Consider the following 23072-nt stretch of genomic DNA (forward strand, 5'->3'; position numbering starts at 1 on the left):
ATCCTTATACACCTTCCTGCAGGCACGAACCATTTCTGGATCTCTTGGCACAGCTTTGAGTGTTGACAAATTATGTGCTTTAGTGCAGGTTGTGTCAAACCACCTTGCATGTTTATTATGACGTTGAAGCTTCTAATTTGCTCAAGCCCCGTCCTTGATCTCCTCCAAACATATCAGGAGATCACTATAAGATGCAGCCAGGAGATCCGAGAGGAAAGAGTCCTTATCCACTTTTGCCCAGCTCATGATAACCCCCTTATTGGAAGAAAAGGAGAAAGGTAGCAGGTGAACCGTCGCCTGCTGCTTAAAAAAAACTGCTATGAGCCTATGATCACTCAGGGGGAGTTCAGTGCCGCATAATTTCCCAGCCATGCCCTCAAGTTAAATGACAGTAAAATAAAATCAATAAGACTAAAACGACCATGCCCAATAAATGTAGGAGTAGCAACTAGGCCACTATTAGAAGAATCATAAGCAAACATCAAATTATATCTAATTAGCAGCAGATTAAGTACATCCCTATAAGGAGTATGACAAAAATGTGTAATGGGCTCCCCATCAGTACTTAGCGAGCAGCATGACATTTCTGGGGACACTAGACTCTTTAGCATTGAAATCCCCCATCCACATTATCACATAGCTGCTGTTAAAATGACTCAGGCTGATCTCTATGGCCTCCTGCAATGATTTCACTATGACAGAGGTATTGACAGCAAAAACATTATTATAGAAATTGACCAGTAATATAGATGCTCTGTTACAGTTTATAAATATAACCTGGTAGTGGGATGAGGCCAGGTTTGTCCACATAATGTGTGACTGTTATCCAGATGGGGCACATTACTACAACCTACAGTATGATATGTCAGATGAAATAAAGCTATTGTACCAGATGTAAGAGTCACTTTGGAATTGCATGTCAGAGGCTCAATACTGATTCTTATCCTGAAGTCAATAAAAGCAAGTTCATATTAATATCATTAAACGCTTCAATCAGATAGCTGCGTAGAATGTTCCTACAGTAGAGGTCTGTAGGTAACAAGCACGTGGCATGGCTAAATTCAGGCAGGACTGCTAAGCCCTTCATGCTTCTGAAATTGATAAAAATATGTTAGCAGAACAACATAAAACTCTGGAGTAAGATATGTGCTGGCCACTAGTAATCTGTGTGTAACATGCAGGGTGCATCGTTCAATCCGAGCAGGGGGTACTTAGCCTTTTAACTTTTGAAGGTGATAAAATGAGTACCAGTAAGTTTGATATTCAGAACATCAATTATTTAATGGCCCAAGAGACAGTTCAATTTGTGATGTGTTCTATGTAAAAGGACCTTGATGTTAAATAAACATCATAAATAAACAGAGTAGACTGTCGTTTGGAACTACAGGTCAAGCAATGAAACAATCACTTACCGGTAATCTTCATTAACTCTTAACAGGTAGCTTTGAATATGTCGCTCGATGGTAAATGACACTTAAAAATTCCTTCATTCAGTCCAATGATCCCAAAAGCACGTGCAGCGTGAGAGCTTGAATGCGCTTAATTGCTAGGATCATTGTCAGAGTGGTTGGTTTGAGTTTACTTGGTTGGGTCTTTCATTGCATAAATGTGAGCTGGCATTTTAGAGCAGTAGTGTAGCGCGTCAGCTCAAATGATAAATGATTTGTACACATTTTGTACTAGCATGTTTGTGAGCTCATACCAATGGTTATTGACATGAAGAATAAGGGCTTGATTACAAGTTTGGTGGATGGGTTACTCCATCACAAATGTGACGGATATCCCGTCCGCCGTATAAAGAGTCCCATTATATTCAATGGAACATAATGGAACTCGTAATAAGGCAGACGGGATATCAATCGCATTTGTGATGGAGTAACCCATCTGCCAAACTCGTAATCAGTGGCTAAAGTATGAGCTCAGGCATTATTCCTATTGTGTAAGAGAGTGAGTGCGAATGATTAGGTCTCAGTTTGTACGAGTAAGTATATCTGTGTGAGATCACGTTGACAGATTAAAATTGTGATGGAGAAGTGTGAGCTCAAATATTATTCCCAGGGTTTTAAGTGGTATGAAAAAAAGTGTGAGGGGGGCTCTAAAAGGGGCATGGCCAAAGAAGCATAACAAGGATTTCTTTCCCAGAGACGTAACCTATGCCATTAAAAGAGAGGCTTAACACATGTACACTAAATTCCTGTGCTTACCATTAAGTGCCACCTGACCAGTATCTTGGTGCTACTATGTGAGCATTCTGTTATTGCGAATATATTCCTGTACATCGCTTGCATTTACAACACATGCAACTACAACGCGGTCGTTACAACGACCGCGTTGTTACATCGCAGTACCATTACAACGCAAGTCATTACAACAACTTGCGATAGGGGGTGCTGGATGTTGGAATGTATAATTTACTATTCCAACTCCAGAGTGTTCAATAGTAGGGAAGGTATTGGAATAGTAAATTATACTATTCCTTACCTTACAGCTCCCCCTACAGCAAGTCGTTGTAACGACTTGCGTTAAAATGGGACTGCGATGTAACAACGCTGTCATTGTAACGACCGCATTGTAATTGCATGCATTGTTAAGCATGCAATGTAATGGCTGTTTCCCGTTATTGCAGCCATACATATAATACAACAGACATACACCTAAAACAAGCCAGAACTATTGGCTTTGCCAATGCTTGCTAGCTGTTTAGATAAATGAATAACTGCAATCTTGTTGTATTGAAATTGTTTCAATTTTGAAACTATGAATCATTTATTAAACATTATTAAGGTCAGTGGAAGGGATTGTGGTCTTCAAAGTCTCAAACACCTCTTTTCTATCCCGGCACAACACAGTCTTCTGCAGTCTGTGTTAGACACTTATGCCCTTTTACTCCCCACATCTTTCTGAAATCCTCCAGCTACATAACTCACACCTCATCTCTTTCGTCTACAGCACCCTCTGTTCACTCACTCCTGCATTTACTTCCTTAGATCTCCTTGAATTCACGATACCCATTCACATGTAAGAACTGCATTTTGTTTTACTTTCACTTTGTCAATATATTTACAACCGTGTACGTCATTCACACACATTTTTATAGAATCACAATCGCAACTTGTCTATGTGACCATTACTCTGTGCACTCTGCCAAGGATTGGATGAGCATATATTCTGAAAAATTCTATGACCCACTAACAGGCACTACGAGAAACTCACACTGCTTTCTGCCCGAGCTCCAGAGATTTCATCGTGCCATGAAACATAAATACAGAAACAACAGCCTGAAAATAAACAATCGTAGAGAATGCAAGATTAAGGGAAACAAGTGAAATGTAAACAGATGGTTTTGCTGGCATGGATTACTTTAAGGGATTTTACTGTCATTTTTTAGAAATCTATCAGTGTTTTTGCCTGGAGAGTTAAAGACATGAACAGAGAGCCCCATAAGGACCCATTTCAATGTCAGTTTTTAATTACTGCGGGATCGGAAACCCTGTGGGACCCACACCACTTAGAGCCCTGGTTATTCCTGCTGTGTAAGGGAGTTTGAGCTTGAATGATTAAGTCACAGTTTGTACGACTTTATCTGTTATCTGTAAATTCACATGAGTAGGTTAGAAAATTGATGAACAAATTAGGGGTGGGTGGAATATTCTGTTCCGCTTGTGGAATTGGCGGAATTTAGTGACTCCACGTTACTCGTGTAAAGTGGAGTTCCAGCCAAATTTCTCCAATCGCTGTGTGGAGGATTTGTTTTTGCGTGAGGCTCCAGAACAGTAAATTGGAGCGCGGGAGTAAGATTTGGCCTTCCCACCACATTTTCCGGTCGCTAGGATGACATCAGGCATAATTTATCTAACTTGGGTGGTTGCAGGCGAGCACAAACATTTGTGGTCAGAAGGCTGCTGCTCGAGTAGAAAATCTACTCGAGCTGCAGCTAAATCAACTCTAGTAGCTGCTCCCTCTGGGGCACCTGATGATGCCGTCCGCGCTGATTTTTCAGACTGGCATGCACTACTGGTGCTCAATCACAGCGCGAGCTGTGCAAAGTGCCTATTTCCACCCATTGGCGGAACTCTGCGGAATCTCACTGACTTTTTATGTACTTCAGCGGAATTCCGCAGAGTCAAATTCAGCGAGTTCCGCCCACCCCTAGAAAAAATGTGAGCTCAGTTGTTATTCCTCTGATGTGACACAGTGTGAGTTCTAGGATTAGGCCACAGTTCGTATAATTATGTTTTTGAGCTCACATTGTTAGCTTAATGATATTATGAATAAGTGTGAGCTCAGATAATATTAATTTTGAGGAAGTGAGTTAGAGCTGGAATGATACAATCACAGTTTATATGAGTATTTACATGCGTTTGAGATCATGTTGCTCTACTAGTGATGTGATGAATAAGTATGAGCACGGATGTCATTCCTATTGCGTAAGGGAGTGTGAGCTTGACTGATTATGTCACAGTTTTTATGACTATCTCTGTGAGTTCATGTTGGTAGGTTAGGGATGTGATGAATGAGTTTGAGTTCAAATGTTATTCCTGTGGGTAGGAAAGAGTGAGCTCAATGATTAGGACACGGTCATTTGATAATGCTTGTGAGCTTACATTGAATGATTATGGACATAAAGAATAAGTGTGAGTGTTGCTATTATTACTGTTGTGTAAGGGAGTATGAGCTTGAATGATCAGGTCACAGTTCGTATGAGTATATATGTGTGTGTGTTTGTGTAAGTCCCCCTTGATAGATTAGTGATATGATGAATGACTGTGAGCTCAAATGTTATTCCTGTGGTGCAAGGGAGTCCTTGGACTATGGCAGTTTAATTGTCTTCTCTCTTCCATTAGCTAACCTCGCCACCACTGACATCATCTTCTTGGTGTGCTGCGTCCCCTTCACGGCCACACTTTACCCGCTGCCCAGTTGGATCTTTGGAGACTTCATGTGCAAGTTTGTGAACTATCTACAGCAGGTATGTCTGGAGTTAGAACTGCTGAGAGAAGGGCAAGGAAATATACATGTAATGGTCTGCTATGAAATGGATGCAGAATTCATGTAGAGTTTGAAAGAAACATTCTGAGAATGCGTGATGAATACAAGTTGGTGAGGTTTAAATTTTGCCGCACAGTTTACATACTTGGAATATTGTGAAGGTTGAAAAGTTGGGTAAACTTTGCAAAACTCTGTAGTTGGAGACAAGTTTTTGCAGAAAAATGTCCCAACAAAAAATTAATAATGCAAGAGCATGCTCCGTCTCGATGCGGTGTTTCTCTCAGGTTTTTTGCAACACCTTTTGTAGGATATTTTGTTTTTTACATTGATCACCGCCGACAAGATGGAGAATCTTCACCAAAGTTTCTAGAGAAACAGTAGGAATTTCGCACACCCTTAGTGGGTCGTGTGCTGTATAAAATACAATCCGAGCAAGCGCCACTGTGATAGGAGAAGGTTGCAGATGATAGAGGGGGGAATAGGTCTCATATGGAGGAGGAGTGGTAGGGCATGATCTCTGTATGATTAGTGTTCTTGGGATTAGGGACAATGATAGGTTGGAGCCTATGATGCTTCCAGGATTACAGACCATGGAAAGGGTGATGGACCGGAAACAGAAGGACCTTATTCTTGCTAACATTTAGACAAAGATAGTTATGGTGTTTCCATAAGGCAATCTGACACCTGCCTACTTTCCTACAGCTCATTGGGAGCTGATGTAAATTCGAGTGTCATAAGCCGACGTGTTTACCCAGGATGAAGATGCTTAATGTGGGAAATTGATTATTATTTTGTGGAAGGCCACAAACCTCAAGGAATAATCACAAACCATGCCAGAGTGAATCCTCAAAGTCACTAAATTAACCTGTGCTCAACACCCTGGTACCTATGGTACAGAGCAGACAGGCTTAACTTAGGGCAATGTGTAAGGGATATATGCATTACCAAAACAGTAATAAAGTTAAAATGGAAAATAATAAAATCCCAAACCAAATGAAAAAATACAGTAACATTTAATAAACAAAATGATGCCAAAATGACAAAAACCCATAAGGGGACCTGGAGATATTCACTTTTACAATTTTAAGTAGAAAAAGCATGAAAAAGCACAAAGTGCCAATGATAGTCAATGTTTGCAGTAGACCGGAACCTAGGCACATTTGAGGCTGGCCTCGATGGAGCAGGGGTCGGATATACCAGCCAGGTTTATCATAGACAAAAATGTTACATTCTGACTCAGTCTTATAAGTCCCACTCCCACCGCAGTAGTACAATTCTAAAGCCTCCAGGACCTCAGAGGAGGCTCTTAGAAACTCAGAGAGTGGCAGGCAGAAGTCTATAGCAGAGTTCAGTCCAGATTCAATTGACACTGGTCTGCTAGGCACTTCCAGGTAAAGGCCTCTTGTAGCTCCTAATATCCCTTTAGCCAAGCAGAAGGTCATACAACTGACCCTTGGAGTCCATTTATTTGCCTTGGTTCATGAGAGAGCAGGTCTGGTCCTTTTAGGGCTCTTCTCAGGTCACAGTCAGACAGTTCTGTTCTTTCATGATCTTCCGCAGATGTAGGAGTATTCTGAAGTGGGTGCCTAGAGGTTCCACATGTATGCCTGGCACTAGCTAGTGGATGGGAGAACTCCAAGGCCAGGCAAGGACTTATTCCCTGACCAATGGGGCAAACATTCGCAGGGCCAACCCTACCCACTTTTCAGTAGTTCTTGTTTGCCTTACAGCAGACAGGCCCTAAATGCAATGTGTTAGGGCATTGTCAATATGCAAAAAGTCTTCATCTACATTAAACTTGAGCTCTGAGATCTGGGGTGTGTGTGGGGGTGGGTGTACTATGGTAATCTAAGTGCATTTCAAAATCTAACACTAATATCCAGTTTTGATCACGTACTGTATCTACAACAAACCCAGAGAGAGAAGTCTGGAAGGAGAAAAGTTGGGCCCTTCAGCAAATATACAGTGAATACACATTATAACCGTTTTGGCATCCTGTTTTCTCCCTTTCAAGTGTGCCCTAAGTGTTATATATGAATCCAGAAGACCCTTCAAGAAGGATTTGACACTGAAGCACATTTTGACACTGTAGTATCAAAAAGGATGCCGATTGACCCACCCTGCTTAGTCTGTGGTGTTAAGATGAGACATCTTTGCCCATTTAGGTCAACCTATTTGGTGGTCTTGCGGGGCATTCCACGCCTTTTAATACCTATTCAAGGCGTATCACTGGCTGGGAAAAGCTGGAGAGCTAATTCTCCAGGAACGCAAGGCAATGATAAGGTACATTTCTAAGAGTTACTTTTCCGTAATGTTTATTTTAAATTCAAATCCACAATTGAATTTGATTTTTAATAACTATTAAAAATAGTTGTTTAATTAGCTGGTCCCATTCCAGAGATACAGTATTAGTATTTTAATCTGCAATCTGGTTTTCTACAATGAAGAGGTAGGCCTGCCTCAGTGAAAATACCTTTTGGGTGCTAGCCACTGTAAGTACACTTTAACATTAAAGTTCCACATGTTCTACTTTTAAATGACATGCACTCTGCATTCTGGGTTGAAAGGCCTACATAGGGGTGACTTATTAAAATGCAAAAAAGGACTTTTTTTACCTGTCAAAAGGGCTTTATCTTAAAAAGTTGTAGTGTATGTTTTACAATTTTACAGACAGGCTGCAATAGTAGACCTGGGCTCATATTTTTACCACTATAGTGGATGGCACAATAGGAACTGCATTCCACTAGCAACATTTAACATCCAGGACGTGGGTACATTTTGTACCACAAACAAAGAACTTATAGGCAAGTTAAATACCATTTAGGGATATGTCAACTCAACCATGTTACAAGGGGAAGCACAGACACGTTACTACTGGTTAGGAGTGGTAAAGTGCACAGAGTCCTAAAGCCAGAAAAATATGGCGTCCAGCAAAAGGAAAAACATCTGGTGTGGCACGTGGAAAAGGCAGATTTCCTTCACTAAAGGTGTCTGCCCAGGTACTTATGTGACAGATGTAAAAAACAGGCAGTGATAGTGTTGATCTCTACTCCACTTGTGCTGCTGTTCAGGCAGAGTAAAAGGTGCCAACTTTGGCACAGTGGGCTTTGCTGGCAAGAAAGTAGTCAAGATATTTGAGGTCCCTTCCTTTTACCTTAGAGACCAATGAGAGTTGGTTAAGAAGTACAGTGTGGTGGCCAGTGCTAAAAGCTATCAAGAAGCTGAGTCATATGACCATGTAGGGCAAAGAGTGTATGGCAGAATATCGAAGACAAATATATTGGCCTGTTAAATTTGTCAATTGCCACAATCGTTTGGAGGTAAGTGTATAGTATAAATGTAATGTGCTTAACTCCACATCCACATACCTTAAAGATATAGATATATATATTTATATTGTTTTTGATAGTATATTTAAACTTACGCTATGTACTTACATTCACGATATTGTGAAAGTCGCTATTTTGTCCACAATATTTAGGTAGGACGAAAATAAATAATTTTATTTTGGTGGAATACCAGCAGGACTGGCTTAGATCTAAGACAGATCTTTTCTGATCTTCTTTGGTACATGCTTTATCCAGCGTGGAGGGCAGACCTTGGTTGGAAGCTTCTAGAATGGGCTTCTATGTTAGAATGACACAAGTCTCCATAGGCTCTGTTTAGTCAGACTTTGTAATTTGAACATGAGCCTCGGGAATGGTCTATCAGTTTATATTTCCACACTCCTCACAGTATAATCTGCACAGCACGTCTTGGTTTACATAGCAGAATGGCCAAGATGAGGTTAAAACAAAGGTAATGTAAAGTGTAGTTGTTGGCATATAATTTCAACCAGATTTTACAAGCCAAACGTTTGCAATTTCTGGACCAGTGGAAACCAGCACACTGGGGGGCCTTGCAATGCCATTCATGTTTGAGAAATCATCCCTCAGGGAAAACTGTAACACATAACAGATTCTATACCATCGTAAATTGCCAACCTCCTCCTAACAATTTACAACAATATTACAAGTTTGAGTTTGTATATTCCACACTTTTCTTTCTATTCACCATTGCTACTGTAAAGTTACACCTAGGTGTAGACCTAGATGTCTCCACCTTTTCAATTCAGGTAGTGGAGCCTCCTACAACTGAATTTAGGAGTACTAGTAACTTTACAAATGTACAGTGGCGATCTCCCTAGTGTAATGTTTGCAGAAAGTTATTAAAGTTTAAATACATATAAAAATATTTTAATTATAATACAAATATAAATTAACTTAAAATGTTTGTAAATAATATAGAACTACTAAAATACAATATTAGAGAGTGTTAACTTGTCAAATTAAAAGTGTATTAAAAAATGAGATAATTTAAATATATTAATTAAATTTACAAGGACAAAGAAAAATCCTTCACTCACTAACAGTTTTTTTTATTTAGTATGTAGTATGTTTTATTGAAGGTTATATGTTGAAATAATTTACATTATTTTTAATTGTTTAATAAATGTTTACACATTTATTTTTTCTTATATTCTGTTCATTATTAACATATTTGATTTAAGGTTTGCTGGTATGGGGTGTTATTTTATTTCCCTGCCTCCATTTTGTCTGTGGGAGTGTGTTGCAGAACCTATTAGCGCCATTTGTGGTGCTTGACTTACTCCAAAGCTAGGATGGAGAACATTTACCTCCATTTTGACACCTTTAGGTCTGTTGTAACTTAAGTTAGTTGTGTAGAAATGGTCTTTGCCTTTTGAGGTGTGTGTTTGCATTAGAATGTCTCTCTCTAAACTCCTCCTTAAATTTCCCATTTAGTAGTAATTATTCCCCATTCTCTTACCACTCCCCTTTGTCCCCCCCTACATTTACTATAAAGATTAACACATCTGTGTGTAGAAATCTCCTTGATGGATTTCTCTGCATAGAAAAGGTAGGAGATGTGAAGCCCTTGGCCAAAGGTTTGTGAATTGCATTCAATACTTCAAAAATGCAGTTTGAGAACCAGGCCCAGAGTTTAGAGAAGTGACTGAGATATTGACTATTAAAACCTGGGAGTGAGTCATGTTTTTGAACGGCAATCTGTAATAGCATGGTACTGTTTTTTAAGACATGTAGTCTATGGCTAATGTAGCCAAATAGCTATGGCTGTCGACCACGAAGCTAGGGAACCGGGTTTGAGTCTTAGCAAGAGACGCTCAACACCCTGTGATTCTGGGCAAATCACTTGGGGCCAGATGTTCGACCATTTGATTTTACGCCTTGCAATTTGTCGCAAATTGCGAGGCACCAAATCAAATGTACAACAGTGTGTTTAACACTGTTTGCAATTCCCAATGGGGTCAAAAATTGCAAGGCTCATTAATATTAATCAGCCTCTCACAATTTGCGAGCCAATTGGAAATGATACGCCCTCCCAGGGATGGTGGCCTGCTGGGTTCAGCAGACGACCATGTCTTGGACTGTTTTTAAATAAAGCAGTATTTTTTAAATTCAGCCCATTTTCCTTGAAGGAAAACAGGATGCTTAAAAAAAAAAAAAAATGAAACGTTTTTGTTTCATTTTTTAAGGACAGGCAGTGGTCCCTGGGACCACTGCCTGCTCTTAAAAAATATTTTCGCATGCATTTGCAAAGGGAAAGGGGTCCCCTGGGGACCCCTTCCCATTTGCGAATGCATTACCACCTACTTGAAGTAGGTGGTAATTGCTAATGTTTTGCGACCGCAATTGCGGTTGCAAAACATTGGTACATGGGTTTGAGACTCACTATTTGGAAGGGAACGCCCCTTCCAAATAACCAGTCTCTAAACAATTTTGTGTGAGTCGAAATTCATTTGCGACTCGCAAAATTGTGTTGGTTCATGGCATGACAATTTTAGCATGTGCAAACGGGTCGCTAACCCATTTGCGCATGCTAAAATTGTTCGTACGTCTGGCCCTTAATCTCCCGGTGCCTAGCAAAAATTAATGTGTCCGTCTGAAATGCAACTGGTGCGCAGGTAAAGCGATCTGATACCTTCGGGTCAAGTTTAACTTTATAAAACTCAGAAAAAAAATTGTGGTGTAATGATTTTAAGGTATGCAGCAATAGTGTGATGATGGCATTAAAGGGTCTGAGTTGTACAGTATTGCCAGTAAAGGTTGTGCACTTGCATGGAGACATTTTCTAATGACCTTTAGCTATTGTGTTGAAGAAGCCATGGAATAATACGTTTGTCCACAAAATATTAAGACTACAGTAGAATATGAAATGATGGTAAGAGCGTACCTTTTAGGAGTGCACCATATTGTTCAAGTTTACTATTCATTTGAGGATTGTGCAATAATAAAGAGCTGTTCTTAAACTATTCTGTGGAGCGAAAGAGAAAAATTGCTGAGCTACAAGCAGCTGCACAGTGTGTAGAGAGCCTAGAACAAGACTGTTCTGGTACAGTTGGCACAAGAAGTTCTTGTTGCAAAATGGCCGCTCAACTTACCCTTTTCCCCAACCCTTTCCATGTGGTAATGTAATTTGCGCTGCTGTGATAACATCACCAGCCTTTGGTCACATCGTCCTCCATCTTGTCATTCCATACCCATGTACAACCTCCATCTTAAAGGTTGACACTGATTGCATGACCACCCTCAGAGATCAGCAGGTAACTGCACAGATGTGGAGTGGTGAACTCTGTTAGCTAATCATTCACTCATACCCTTCAGAGCAAGGTCTAGTTCTGTGTTCAGCCAACACCTGAGAAGACCTGTAGCTTGATGCTGCACCAAGCTCACACCACACTTAGTTTTGCTGTCTAAACTGAACTCACATTTTGTTCTGCATAGGTGACCGTCCAGGCAACCTGCATCACTCTTACCGCCATGAGTGTGGACCGCTGCTATGCCACATTGTTCCCTCTGCAGTCTCTACGTCACCGAACCCCTCGCGTTGCCATGGCAGTCAGTGTGGCCATATGGATTGGTACGTACCTCCACTTACGTTTCCCACATTGCATTGTGAGTGGAAAATGATGCCAACCATGAATTCTTCCCAGATTGCAGAATGTGTAAGGATTATGAATGTTGTAATAGGGATATTTTAAGACCTGTGCCTTCACGCGCCAGTGCCATGCTCTTTTTGCATTGACTGAGTGCACTGCAGAGAATCAACTAGTGCTCCATATTCTGACATTTCCCAGATGCTTTTTGATCCAAGTAAACATGTTTGCTTGTGGTTTTGATAAGTCAGGTAGGCAGCTCGCCCATATATACACCTCCTGGATTTCAAATCCAAGATGTAAGAAAAAGCTTTGGTTAACTCTTTAAAGAGGAATGCCCACTGTCTGTAAAATAGCCACCACTTTCCATCATATGCGAATCAGGGCAAAAGTAGTGCCACCTGGGAGAGAGTTCCCTGAGCTTTTGTGACTTATGGGAAGCCAGTGCTGAGCTTGTAAACATTTTTAATACAAATAAGTACAGGGGCCTGAGTTGTTTGAAGGCGCCCACTGCCAGCGCTGCTTAATGCCACTTCTGCTGAATGCCAAGCCTGCCTAGTATTGATTCCACCTCATGCGTCTTTAATCCAGCACCCTAGGCTTCTCGTCTAATATCCTCACTCTTTCAAGTTCCTTTTCATCCCTGCTTTCTATCTTTTTCACTGCTTTTCTTCCTTGTCCCTTTTCTGCCTTTCTTCTTCTTGCACTGTCAAAGTCTGATGATGAAAAATAAGTCCTGGTCCTCAAAAATGAGTGCTGGTGTCCCCCACCTGTAACCAAAGCACCAAGTAAGCCATGGAGAAGCTGGACGGGCGGGTCTCAGGCAGGAGGAGGGAACCTGCAGTCCTCATGAGTGGAGGGCAGTTGTGTTCTAAGGCTGGAGGGAATGTCCTTGTGACAGCCGGTAGACAGGGCACACATCTCTTTGAGTTGCACAGTGTCGCAAACTGAACAGTAAGCCAAGGATGCTGCATAAAAAGCACAGCAGGCACTTATGGAAGAAGTCTGACGAGAAGGGAGAATAGAGGCTGGGAGCCTGGTGAGCTACATGATTGTCTCTCTGTCAGATGGGAAAAATTGCAGGGCTTTTCCCAGCCATTATGTAGTACAATTATTTCTACATTATAGTTTTCCATCACTATTAGGACTACAGGATGGTTAATTTAACCTGTCCGATAAAGTGCGGCATTCTTTCCTTTCCTGCCTTCTGACGTAGATGTTTACCCATTGCGTATGGTGCCATTGTCATGGCTGCCAACCTTCCTTCAGGATTGATGAATTCCTTAATGTTTATGATGCTGTATGTGGATTCTTGTTTCATCCAGGTGTTTTATAGCTTTCCTTAGCTTACCACCATCTGGGTGGTTTCTGCGTGGTCCCCTGTGCAGACAAAACCATACATTTGCCTGAGAAAACCCCAGCTTACCTAAAAGTCCAAGTAGGAGACCAGCAGAATCAACGTAGTACTTAAGGGGTAAAAAAGGGGCTTGCTGCATGTGGACCCGCAAGGTTGGACCTTGGTGAGGAGTAAGGGGTGAATCTGACTGAGGTTGGCAGAGGACGTCATAGATATCCAAAGAGTTCAATTCCACAGTGTGAAGAAGAAGGTTGGAGGAGATGGAGGCAGTGTTCTGCCACTATGAAAATGAGTCATGACTTATGGGAAATAAAGATCCCTTACTTCCATTATTAACCGTTTGACAGTCCTGTGGCCACTCTCATACAAAGGGATTTGCTCTTGGATGATGAGCATAAACACGCTATAATGCAGGAAAAGTTTACCAACTGGGTGAGGTTCTCGGTTGGGTAACCGCAGGGCAAGATGAAAATAATAGTCCCAGCAAAATAGCTGAGAAAGTGAAAAAACTAATAAAGATACATGGCAGGTGCCAGTGCAAATGCCAAGCCTCGGCTAATGCAGAATAGCTAGCCACAGCCGCCCTACTTACGCCTGACCATCTACTACAGGCTGAAGTTAAAAACTTGACTTCCTAGACAAAGCTGTTATTGTGTTTTTTGCCATTTGGATATTATAGTGACAGTGTTGTTTCTTGGCAAGTGTGATGTCATACTGCTGTTTTAATTTACTCTTGTTGGTGGTATTTGTTCTTATAGGATCCTTCCTCCTGTCTCTGCCCGTGGCCATGTACCACCGCACTGAAGTTGGATACTGGTATGGCCTGCGTACCTACTGCACGGAAGCGTTCCCCACAGAGGCACAGAAGAAGGGATTCCTACTCTACGCCTTCCTGGCCGTTTACCTTCTGCCTCTGGTCACCATCTGTGTCTGCTACTCTATCATGCTAAAGCGGGTGGGACAGCCAGTGGTAGAACCCATTGACAACAATTACCAGGTAAGGGACCCTGATGGTCAAGTGCTAATCTGATGTACTGAAACATATGAGACCATGGATGATAGATGCCTATAAGGAAGTTGGATGAGTGTTACTCCATCATGCAGAAGAGTGTGCGACAACAGGTGGTAGAACCCATCGGTACAAATGACTGGATGTGGGGCACTGATGACCAAGTGCTACTCTGCTGTCCTGAAGCAAGTGAGCTCATGGGTTATAGCTAGCAGGTAGGGAACCCCTATTGATGCATGCTACTCCATCATGATACGGGGTGGAATCCATCAATAGCAATTGCCATGTATGGGACAATGGTGGCCAAGTGCTAATCTGTAGTGCTGAAGTGTGTGAGCCCATGGATGATAGATACCAGGGAATGGACCTTGATGGATGAGTGCTACTCCATCTTGCTGAAGGATGTGGGAGAGCTTTTGGTAGAATACATCGGTAACAATACCCAGGTAAGCGATTGTCTTGCTTCACCCTCAGTCAGATAATACAGAATGCCACTCTCACACAGTGGCTCAAACACGATGAAGCAATACATATAACTCAACACCACCTAGAAAGTGGTTACACTTTATAAAATGAAACACATCAAAAACTCTCTTTTCAGGATAAGGCTTGAGGTTTTATTCATGCAATGCTCTCTAACAGAAAGGCTTTCCCAGATGTCAAATATATATGCAAGCAATAATAACGCACTTGGCAAATGCAACTGTAAAAGACATGGATAATAATAAACACATAAACATAAGAATAAGCAAGTTATACTGGATGACCTGCAAGGAATCCGAAAGATATATACACTAAATACAGCAGTTGATTACTTTGGATGCACACTCTGACTCACTCACACATCACAAAGTCAATACTCAAACAAAACACCTCAGATGATTGTAGTCATTGGAAACTGAAGGTGCGCACTGACAGTCATGCATCACAGTGACTGTTATAGCCACTGGAAACTGAATATGAACACACAAACAGTCACGCATCACAATAGCACTAATCAAAAGCAAGATACGTCACCGGCTGCAAAGTTCATCTTGGCCCACTCCAGACTGGGGGATTCACAGCTGGGAACAAGAGACTCAGCAAAACTGGGAACTGCTGCACTGAAGATGCGTCCACCATTCAGGCTTGAACAATCCCAGTCTCTAAGTCAGCAAGCCCCTGCTTTATAATCTCAAAACACACTAGAAGTTTGCGAGAGACCTTCCCTCTCCGCCAAGGAAACTTACTGGAATTGGCCACCTCCCATGTAAGCATTCCAAAGGCAAAAGGAGTTCCCACAATTCCCCCTGCATTCTCACATGTTCCAGCCTTGATCTTACCAAAGCTTACAAAAGTCTCCGAAGGTACATTCAACAATCTCCTCTTTAAAAACAAAGCAATCTTGAACGTGAATAACCCAAACAACTTGAGCAATCTGGGGGCCTGCCTGTTCATGCAAAAAGCTCAAGCAAAACTTAGTTAGAATTCAAGATGACATGTCAAAGCCAATAGTAAGAACTTCATAATACTTCCCTCAGGCCATAATGCGTGCCACTGAGAGAGGGAGGGGGCCTCCTGCTTCTTCCATGCTGCTGTCACTGCCATTTTGGCTGCCCCCAGGCATAGCCACATGATGGAACGATCCCCCAAGGTTTGGTGCTTCTGGCCGGGATCACGAAACCCCAGAAGGACGTATTCCAGGGAGTCCGATATTGTGTAAGCTACAATTGTTTTGATCTGGGAGAGAATTTCTCTCCAGAACGGTTGAATGATGGGGTTATCCCACATATGTGGCGAAAATCACCCAGTATCCCACAGCCGCACCAACATCTGTCTTACGTATTCAGGAAAAGAGTGTGTAATTTTTGGTGGTATAGGTACCAATCATACATAAGCTTATAATGGACTTCTCTTAAAAACATGGACCTGTTATATTTAGCAATATCTTTATATAGGGAGCTCAACTGTTTCTCTGTTAAAGTGGTCTGCAGGACGTTGTCTCAAAAGGCCATATGCCTCAGGGGCTGAGAGGGACCCATCGTAAGGGGAAGAGAATAGAGGAACGAGATGCATTCCTTCGCTGTGCTCAAGTCTGCACAAATCACTCTATGGGGAGCAGATCCCTGGAAGCGGCGAGACGCATCTGAGGCTGCCGCAGCCAGTGTTTCAACTGAAAGTAATGGTATTCTTCTGTGGAAGGGAGTTTAAAAATAGCGGCACAATTATCAACGGAGCGTAATTCCCCTCGAACAAACATGCCTGACACCATAAGGCAGCCTCCCTCCCTCCAATTGTCAAAGGTACCCTCCCTCTGGGCAGGTGAGAAGGCAGGATTGAAGTGAATAGGTGTATATGGGGATGGGAAGGTCGTCAAGGGCAGAGTCTTGGTGACTGTATCCTAAGCTTTAAGAGTGGTAGCTGTAGGGATGCTATGGTAAGCGTTCTTTGGTCTGTCCTGCTTTGGTCTCCAGAGTAGGTCCTATATAGTTCTTCCCGCCACCAGCCTATCCATATGGAGCAAATGCCTGTCCGAGGCCCTGAAAGACCATTCAGTCATAACTCAGAGTTGGGCAGCTCCATAGTATAGGAGGAAATCTGGGAGCGACAACCCCCCTGAAAGTCGCTGTCTGGTCAATAGTCGTTGGGCTAAGTGGGCCCTGCTACCCTGCCAAATGAATTGTATCATCTTTAGCTCGGCAAACAATTCCCTATCTATGGAAATCGGTAGGCCCTGAAATAGGTAGAGTAGCTGAGGCAATATATTCATCTTAATCGCATTTATGTGACCAATCTAGGTAATGTATGTAGAGCCCCATTTCTTAAAATCTGCCTTAAGTTGTCGTAATAAGGAGGGTAGGAGGGGAAATTAGATTTATACAGATCTGATGGGATAGGGATAATTTTGAAGCCCAAATACGTAATTTCTTTGTGGACACACTTGAACGGCGGAGAGGCTGCAATGGTGGTCATATTCGCTGGGGACATTGATAGATTAAGTAAGAAAGATTTTGATAGGTTAACCTTGAACCCCGCCACCTTCTCAAAGTTGTTGAGTTCGGCTTGAATAGCTAGGTGTGGGGTTTGAGGTTCCATAATGGGTAGCAGAAAATCATCTGCAAATAAAGAGATTTTGTGGTCATCTGGCCCAAACTTGATCCCGTGGATGCCTGGATTAGCCTTGATACACCCAGCCAGTGATTCTATGTATAGCGCAAAGAGCATAGGTGAAAGAGGGTAGCTCTGTTGCGTACCCCTCGATAGATTAAATAAGTCAGAAGCTACCCCTTGATAAGGACTCGAGACTTGGGACAGTGATGATTGGCCTACACCATGCCCTGTAAAGACTCACTGAACCGGAAGCGTTGCAAGGTGCACCTCAGGAAGGACCAATCAACCAGGTTGAAGGCCTTCTCTGCGTCTAGTGATAGCAAGGCTGCCAGGATGTGTTTTTTCTGGACTTTGTTGATCAGATGCACTATCCTACGTAGGTTGTCAGAAGTTTGATGTCCCTTAATAAAGCCAGACCGATCCAGATGGATCAAGTCTGGAAGAATCTCTTCCAGCCTGCCAGCGAGTATCTTAGAGCATAGCTTAGCGTCTAGGTTTGAAAGCACAATAGGTCTATAGAAGGCACATGATTGTGGGTTTTTCCCTGCTCTAGGAATCAAAGTAATTAACGCCTCCCCCATTGACGGAGATACCTGATGCGTGGTCGATATTTTGTTTAAGAGATTCGTCAAATGGGGTGTCAGCGCAGCTCCAAACGTTTTGTAGAACTGTGCACTAAAGTCATCAGGTCCTGGGGCCTTCTGTTATTTTAAAGCATCTATCGCCTTCTGGACCTCGTCCCTCGTTATGGGCTCACTCAGAACTTCATTGGAGACTATAGTGAGAAGTGCCCAGTTTGTCATCTATCTGTCTGGATTGTATGACTAAACTACTACCTCTTTAACAACGAATGCCTAAACCACGAAGGCTAAAGCACTACGTAAGCCAAACCTCTACGTTCGGTACAACGAATGCCTAAACCACGAAAATTAATCATTTTTCACGTTACCGGATTTTATCACTCTGTTTTAATTATTTGCATGTTTCAAACTCTGATAACGTAAACTTTTTTATTTCTATCTTCTTTTAATTTTCAATTTAATAATCCTTTGTTCCACGTGCTTTTCGAGCATGCTTGCCCCCATCAAGTGATTTTTCTAAATTGAAAGTCAGCGATGCCAAGCATACTTTAAACGTCTCCCTCAAATTGTGCAATCACGATTATTAATCATGTGGCCAAGATACTCGCACCTAATTATGTTTCGTCAGGAGTGTTTTTAACTGGTTTAAGTAAACATCTGATCCAGGGGACGCTATTTAATATTTTTTAAGTATTAAACTGTTCTAATCTCCTATTTGAACTGCGGTGGTTTAATTTATTTTTACGAGCAACAGCAAACATCTATTCTTTGAAGCAACATAGTATTCCCAAAATATGTTATTAACTGCAACGTCCATTCCACAAAAAGGTCTCTTTCTTTTTTTTTTTTTAAATTGATTGCAGTACATATATTTTTTTTAATAACATTTCACTTAAATTAATCATAGAAAAAACGCCCATCCACCTTTTTGTTACTTTTTCAACTTTTACAACCAAACTAACACTGCCATCTACTGGCCTAACACGCCAAATCAAAACAAACTCTTGTTTTCCTACATCGTAATTTAAATCCTGATATGTACAAATGAATATTTCACATTCCCAAATTAATAAATATATCCCAAAATCAACATCCGGTTTCAAATTATTTTATTAAGTCGTGGTTCATGTGTTTGTTCTTACAGTAGTGGTTAATGAGTTCGTGGTTCTGGTAAAGGTCGTGGTTCAGGATTCGTTGTTTAATACACTCGTTGTTAAGGATTCGTTGTTCAGGCTGTTTCCCATCTGTCTGATGTAATCCATCTCTTGTTTTGTCCGAAGTTATCTTGCCAGCCGAGGGCCAATTTTGTCACTACCATTGTACCCTCGGGCTCGGAGGCGTAAACAGGTATCTCTGCTCTCTTAGTATATATAGTCTGGAGCTTGCCCTTTAATGTCGTTATCTTCCTCTTGGCCTTTATAGACGGCCCCTCTTTGTGCAATTTCTCAGCTTTCCGTAATTCCCCCTCTAAGGCCAGCTGCTCCGAGGTTTGTTGCCTCTTCAAAGAAGTGGCCAGGGCAATGCCTTTGCCCCGCATAATGGCCTTAAAGGCATCCCAGTTATTTAAGCAGGAGGTATCTTTAGGGTCATTGTTAGAGAAGAAGTCCTTGCTTGACTTTCTCAATACATCCCGGAGAAGCCGGTCCCTACTGAGAATATTAGGGAAATACCATCTTTTAAGTTTAGAGAGTGGAGCCGGCCTGTCAACCAAGATTTCCAGTGGTGCATAATCTGATAAGGATATCGAATGCAATTTAGCTGTCAAAATCGCTTGGCGGAGCGACTGGCTCAGAAAGATGTGGTCTATCCTAGAACATGACTTGTGCGAATGTGCAAAGAAGGAGTAGTCGCTTATCGAGGGGTTCAGCATTCTCCAAATATCACTCAACCCCAACCTATGTAGTGCAGACTTAAACATCTTAGTGAAGACTCCTGAAGGGGCTCTGTGTGGATGAGTAGTGTCCACAGACGGATCCCAAATAATGTTGAAGTCCCCCATTAAAATTATATCCCCTGACGCAAACCCCTCTAGAGCTGTGAAAAACGTAAGGAAAAAATCTGACTGCCCGGAGTTAGGGGCATAGACCATGGCAATAGTACAAGGACGACCCATCAGAACCCCCTTAACCATAATAATTCTTCCTGATGTATCCAACTTTGTGTCATGGGGCTGGAAGGTCACTAAGGAATTAAACGGGAAGGCGACTACATTTTGTTTAGTGGCAGTAGAAGACCGAAGAATCAGTGGGTACAGTTTATGCTGTAAACTGAGGTCATCCCCTCTCTTCAGACGGTTTCCTGCAGCTCAACTATGTGGGCGTGGTGGTTCCCTAGAAACTTGCAAAGGCGTTGTCTCTTATTAGGGGAATTTAGTCCCCTAACATTCCAGGACATCTACGTAAGTGCCATTAGATCATGTGTAGGGAGGAAAGAATCCACCTTGGAAGTCGCTGATCGTGCCCGGCCCTCTTGCCCCTCTCCTCCCTCCAGAGTGTAAAACCATACGACATGCACCATGGTAATAAGACAACACAACATGAACAAGACTGTCAACTACGAAGTCTCCAAGGTGACAAAAAATCATCACTTCTGGTGACTCCAGGGGTGCATCCAAAACCGCACTTAGAGCCCCGCTTTATGAATCCCTGGACTTCTAACTATCTCTGGCATTTTCTCGCCTGGGTCGAGGTTGGTGAGGAGGTCCTGGGTACATAGGAGAAGGAGTCACCAGCTTGTCACTGATTTGTATCCCCAGACCCTGGACTAGAGTTTCCGCTTAGATCAGCGTTTATGTAAACATTTTTTAAATATTCTTTGAAGCCAAAGAGTTTTTTTATCTTACATTGTTTTATTTTATTGTGTTGAGGAGTACTGAATTTAAGTGTAGGGGACCTTATGTCACATATTTTTTGCAAACTGTCTATCCAAAAATAGACTTTTTCTTCACTTCGACTAGCATCCATTTTCCAAAATATGCATCAAAAATACATAATTTCAATCACTGTTGGAAAAAAACAGATCAACCAGTGGAATACATCTAAAGAATCCCAAGATTAAAATTTTACCTAGTCTTACAAATAGAAATTAATCGAATTTAATAAGAGTTGTAGAACGTAACAGCAGAATAAAATATATAAAAAGCAAAGACATTCTCAAATATAATGTATGTTAAGGTGAAAAATTCACACAAAGTCTCAAATATTGGAAATTGTCAAATTAGTTAATTGAAGTGATTACAAGGCCACACAGCATTGAATTTTAAATCATACAAATACTTACTGTGGCTTGATCTATGCTATTATGCATTTTTAACAGTACGTTTCGGTCACTGATGACTAGCTGTGTGCATAGAACAGTTTGCATAACTTACAAGGCAGTAGCCAACAATTGCTCTACGTACTTCACACAGAAAGTCTGGCGAGATACTTCTCAAGGTTCTGAGACGTCAAACTCTTCCAGCTGACAAGACTTGAGGTTTTAGTGTAGAAAAACGAACACTGAAGTATTTGTTCTGGGATACTTCCCAAATAATCGAGAATGCCCTCGACGCAGTGCTTAATTTGTGCCGGTGCTTTCCGGTGCTTAGCACCGGCACTTAATTATCAGGGCCGGGTCTATGCATCTGCTGCACACGTCACACATTGCTGTTTTTTAAAATTTACCGTAAGGCTGTATTCGGTGCATGCAGACTCAGCGTGTTCACTGTGAGCCACGGCGCGGTTAACAGTGTCTGGTTGCGCCGTTGCGGGTGTGTGAGACACTTCTTAATCACCTCGCCTGCCCTGAGGCTGAGCCCAAGTCCAATTAATAAATTATATATGTTGATCGTGGCGGCCGCGCGCTGCAGCACTTCGTTCAATCACAGTGCAGTGTTGACCGTTGCAGTGTTGCCACTTGCAGTGACACTGATTTATTTGGGCGGGCGCCGGGCTGGATTTTGGTTCTGATGTGGGGGAGGGGCTGTGCGCGCAGAGCGCGCATATTTTTTTCACATGGCCACGCCTGCCCCCAGCATAACCACCGCAGCTCACACTGCCCACCACGAGTCATCACCGTTGTTCAAAACAGGCGACCTCCGACTGACGTCTACATTGAGAGAAGGGACGCCTGTGCAGGCATCGATCAGGCAGTAGAACAGTGGAGTACCGTATGGTAGCAAGCAGCACCAGGCGGCGGCGGCCGCTTAATCGTAAAATCAGTTATTCACTGAGCAAAGGCAGTGCAGCCAGTGTGTGTCCCTGCCGGCCGGCTCACCACGATTAACGAGTAAAGGTAAGAAGTTAAAACTTTACTAATCCTCTTGGAAACCAGAATTCGAGCCTCGAGGTTGTGTCCACCACGTCCTGTGATTCTGGGCAAATCACTTAATTTCCCCGTGCCTTAATGTGTAATGTAAATACGGACGGTGCTATGTAAAGCGCTCGAATACCTTCGGGTCGAGTTTGCGCTATAAATATTTGCAACAACAAAAAAAAAAACATGATAAATGCTTCCCACGGAATCTGATCGGCTCACCAGCTCTGTAAATCTTCCTCATCCTCCAAAAACAGGGTCCCTTCTGTTGACATTCACGACCCACCCCCGCCAAAAGCCCCTGATTTCACCCTCCTTTGAGACTCAGTAGTGTGACGGGTACGAAGAGTCACTGAGCCCGGGACACCTGCATTTTTATAATTTCGAAGGCAAATACGGGCACCGAGCATCACCCAGCGGTCGAAGTGGGCGGGATCGTCAGGGCACGGCGTGCCCCTACTTCTTTAATTGATTAGGTTCCGTTCCCCTGCTTTTTCATTTAAAAGATGCGTCCCAGGACGCCAGAAATCATCAAGGCCTATAGATAAGGCTTGGCGTTCGGGTAGGGGCGGGGTGAGCAGAGAAGGAAATGGACTCTGTCTTTTCTTTCTGGCCCAGAGAATACTATGACAGTGTCCACTTCTGCTCTGCCACTGGCAGCTGCCCCCCCTTCTTCCTCTTCTTCCCTCTGTTTCTGTCTCGCTCCACCTCACTCACTGAAAACCGTGACTTCAAGAAACTGGTATTACCCTGTCTTTCCTCCTTTCGTTTATTTGTTCCCTTTTGAAATGGGTCCAA

At 42.4% G+C, this 23072-nt stretch overlaps 1 protein-coding gene across 1 annotated transcript in view; it reads left to right on the forward strand.

The window, feature by feature from the left end:
* Nucleotides 1-23072, forward strand: part of LOC146856304 (G protein-coupled receptor 54-like) — an 87797-nt gene that overhangs the window by 59024 nt on the left and 5701 nt on the right. The window contains exons 3-5 of the mRNA XM_085650720.1: nucleotides 4845-4969; nucleotides 11793-11928; nucleotides 14060-14298. Coding sequence (XP_085506846.1) covers nucleotides 4845-4969; nucleotides 11793-11928; nucleotides 14060-14298 — 500 coding nt within the window. The remainder of the gene's footprint in view (nucleotides 1-4844; nucleotides 4970-11792; nucleotides 11929-14059; nucleotides 14299-23072) is intronic.

The sequence above is a fragment of the Triturus cristatus genome, chromosome 4_1 (assembly GCF_964204655.1).
Source record: "Triturus cristatus chromosome 4_1, aTriCri1.1, whole genome shotgun sequence".
In the NCBI taxonomy this organism is placed as follows: Eukaryota; Metazoa; Chordata; class Amphibia; order Caudata; family Salamandridae; genus Triturus; species Triturus cristatus.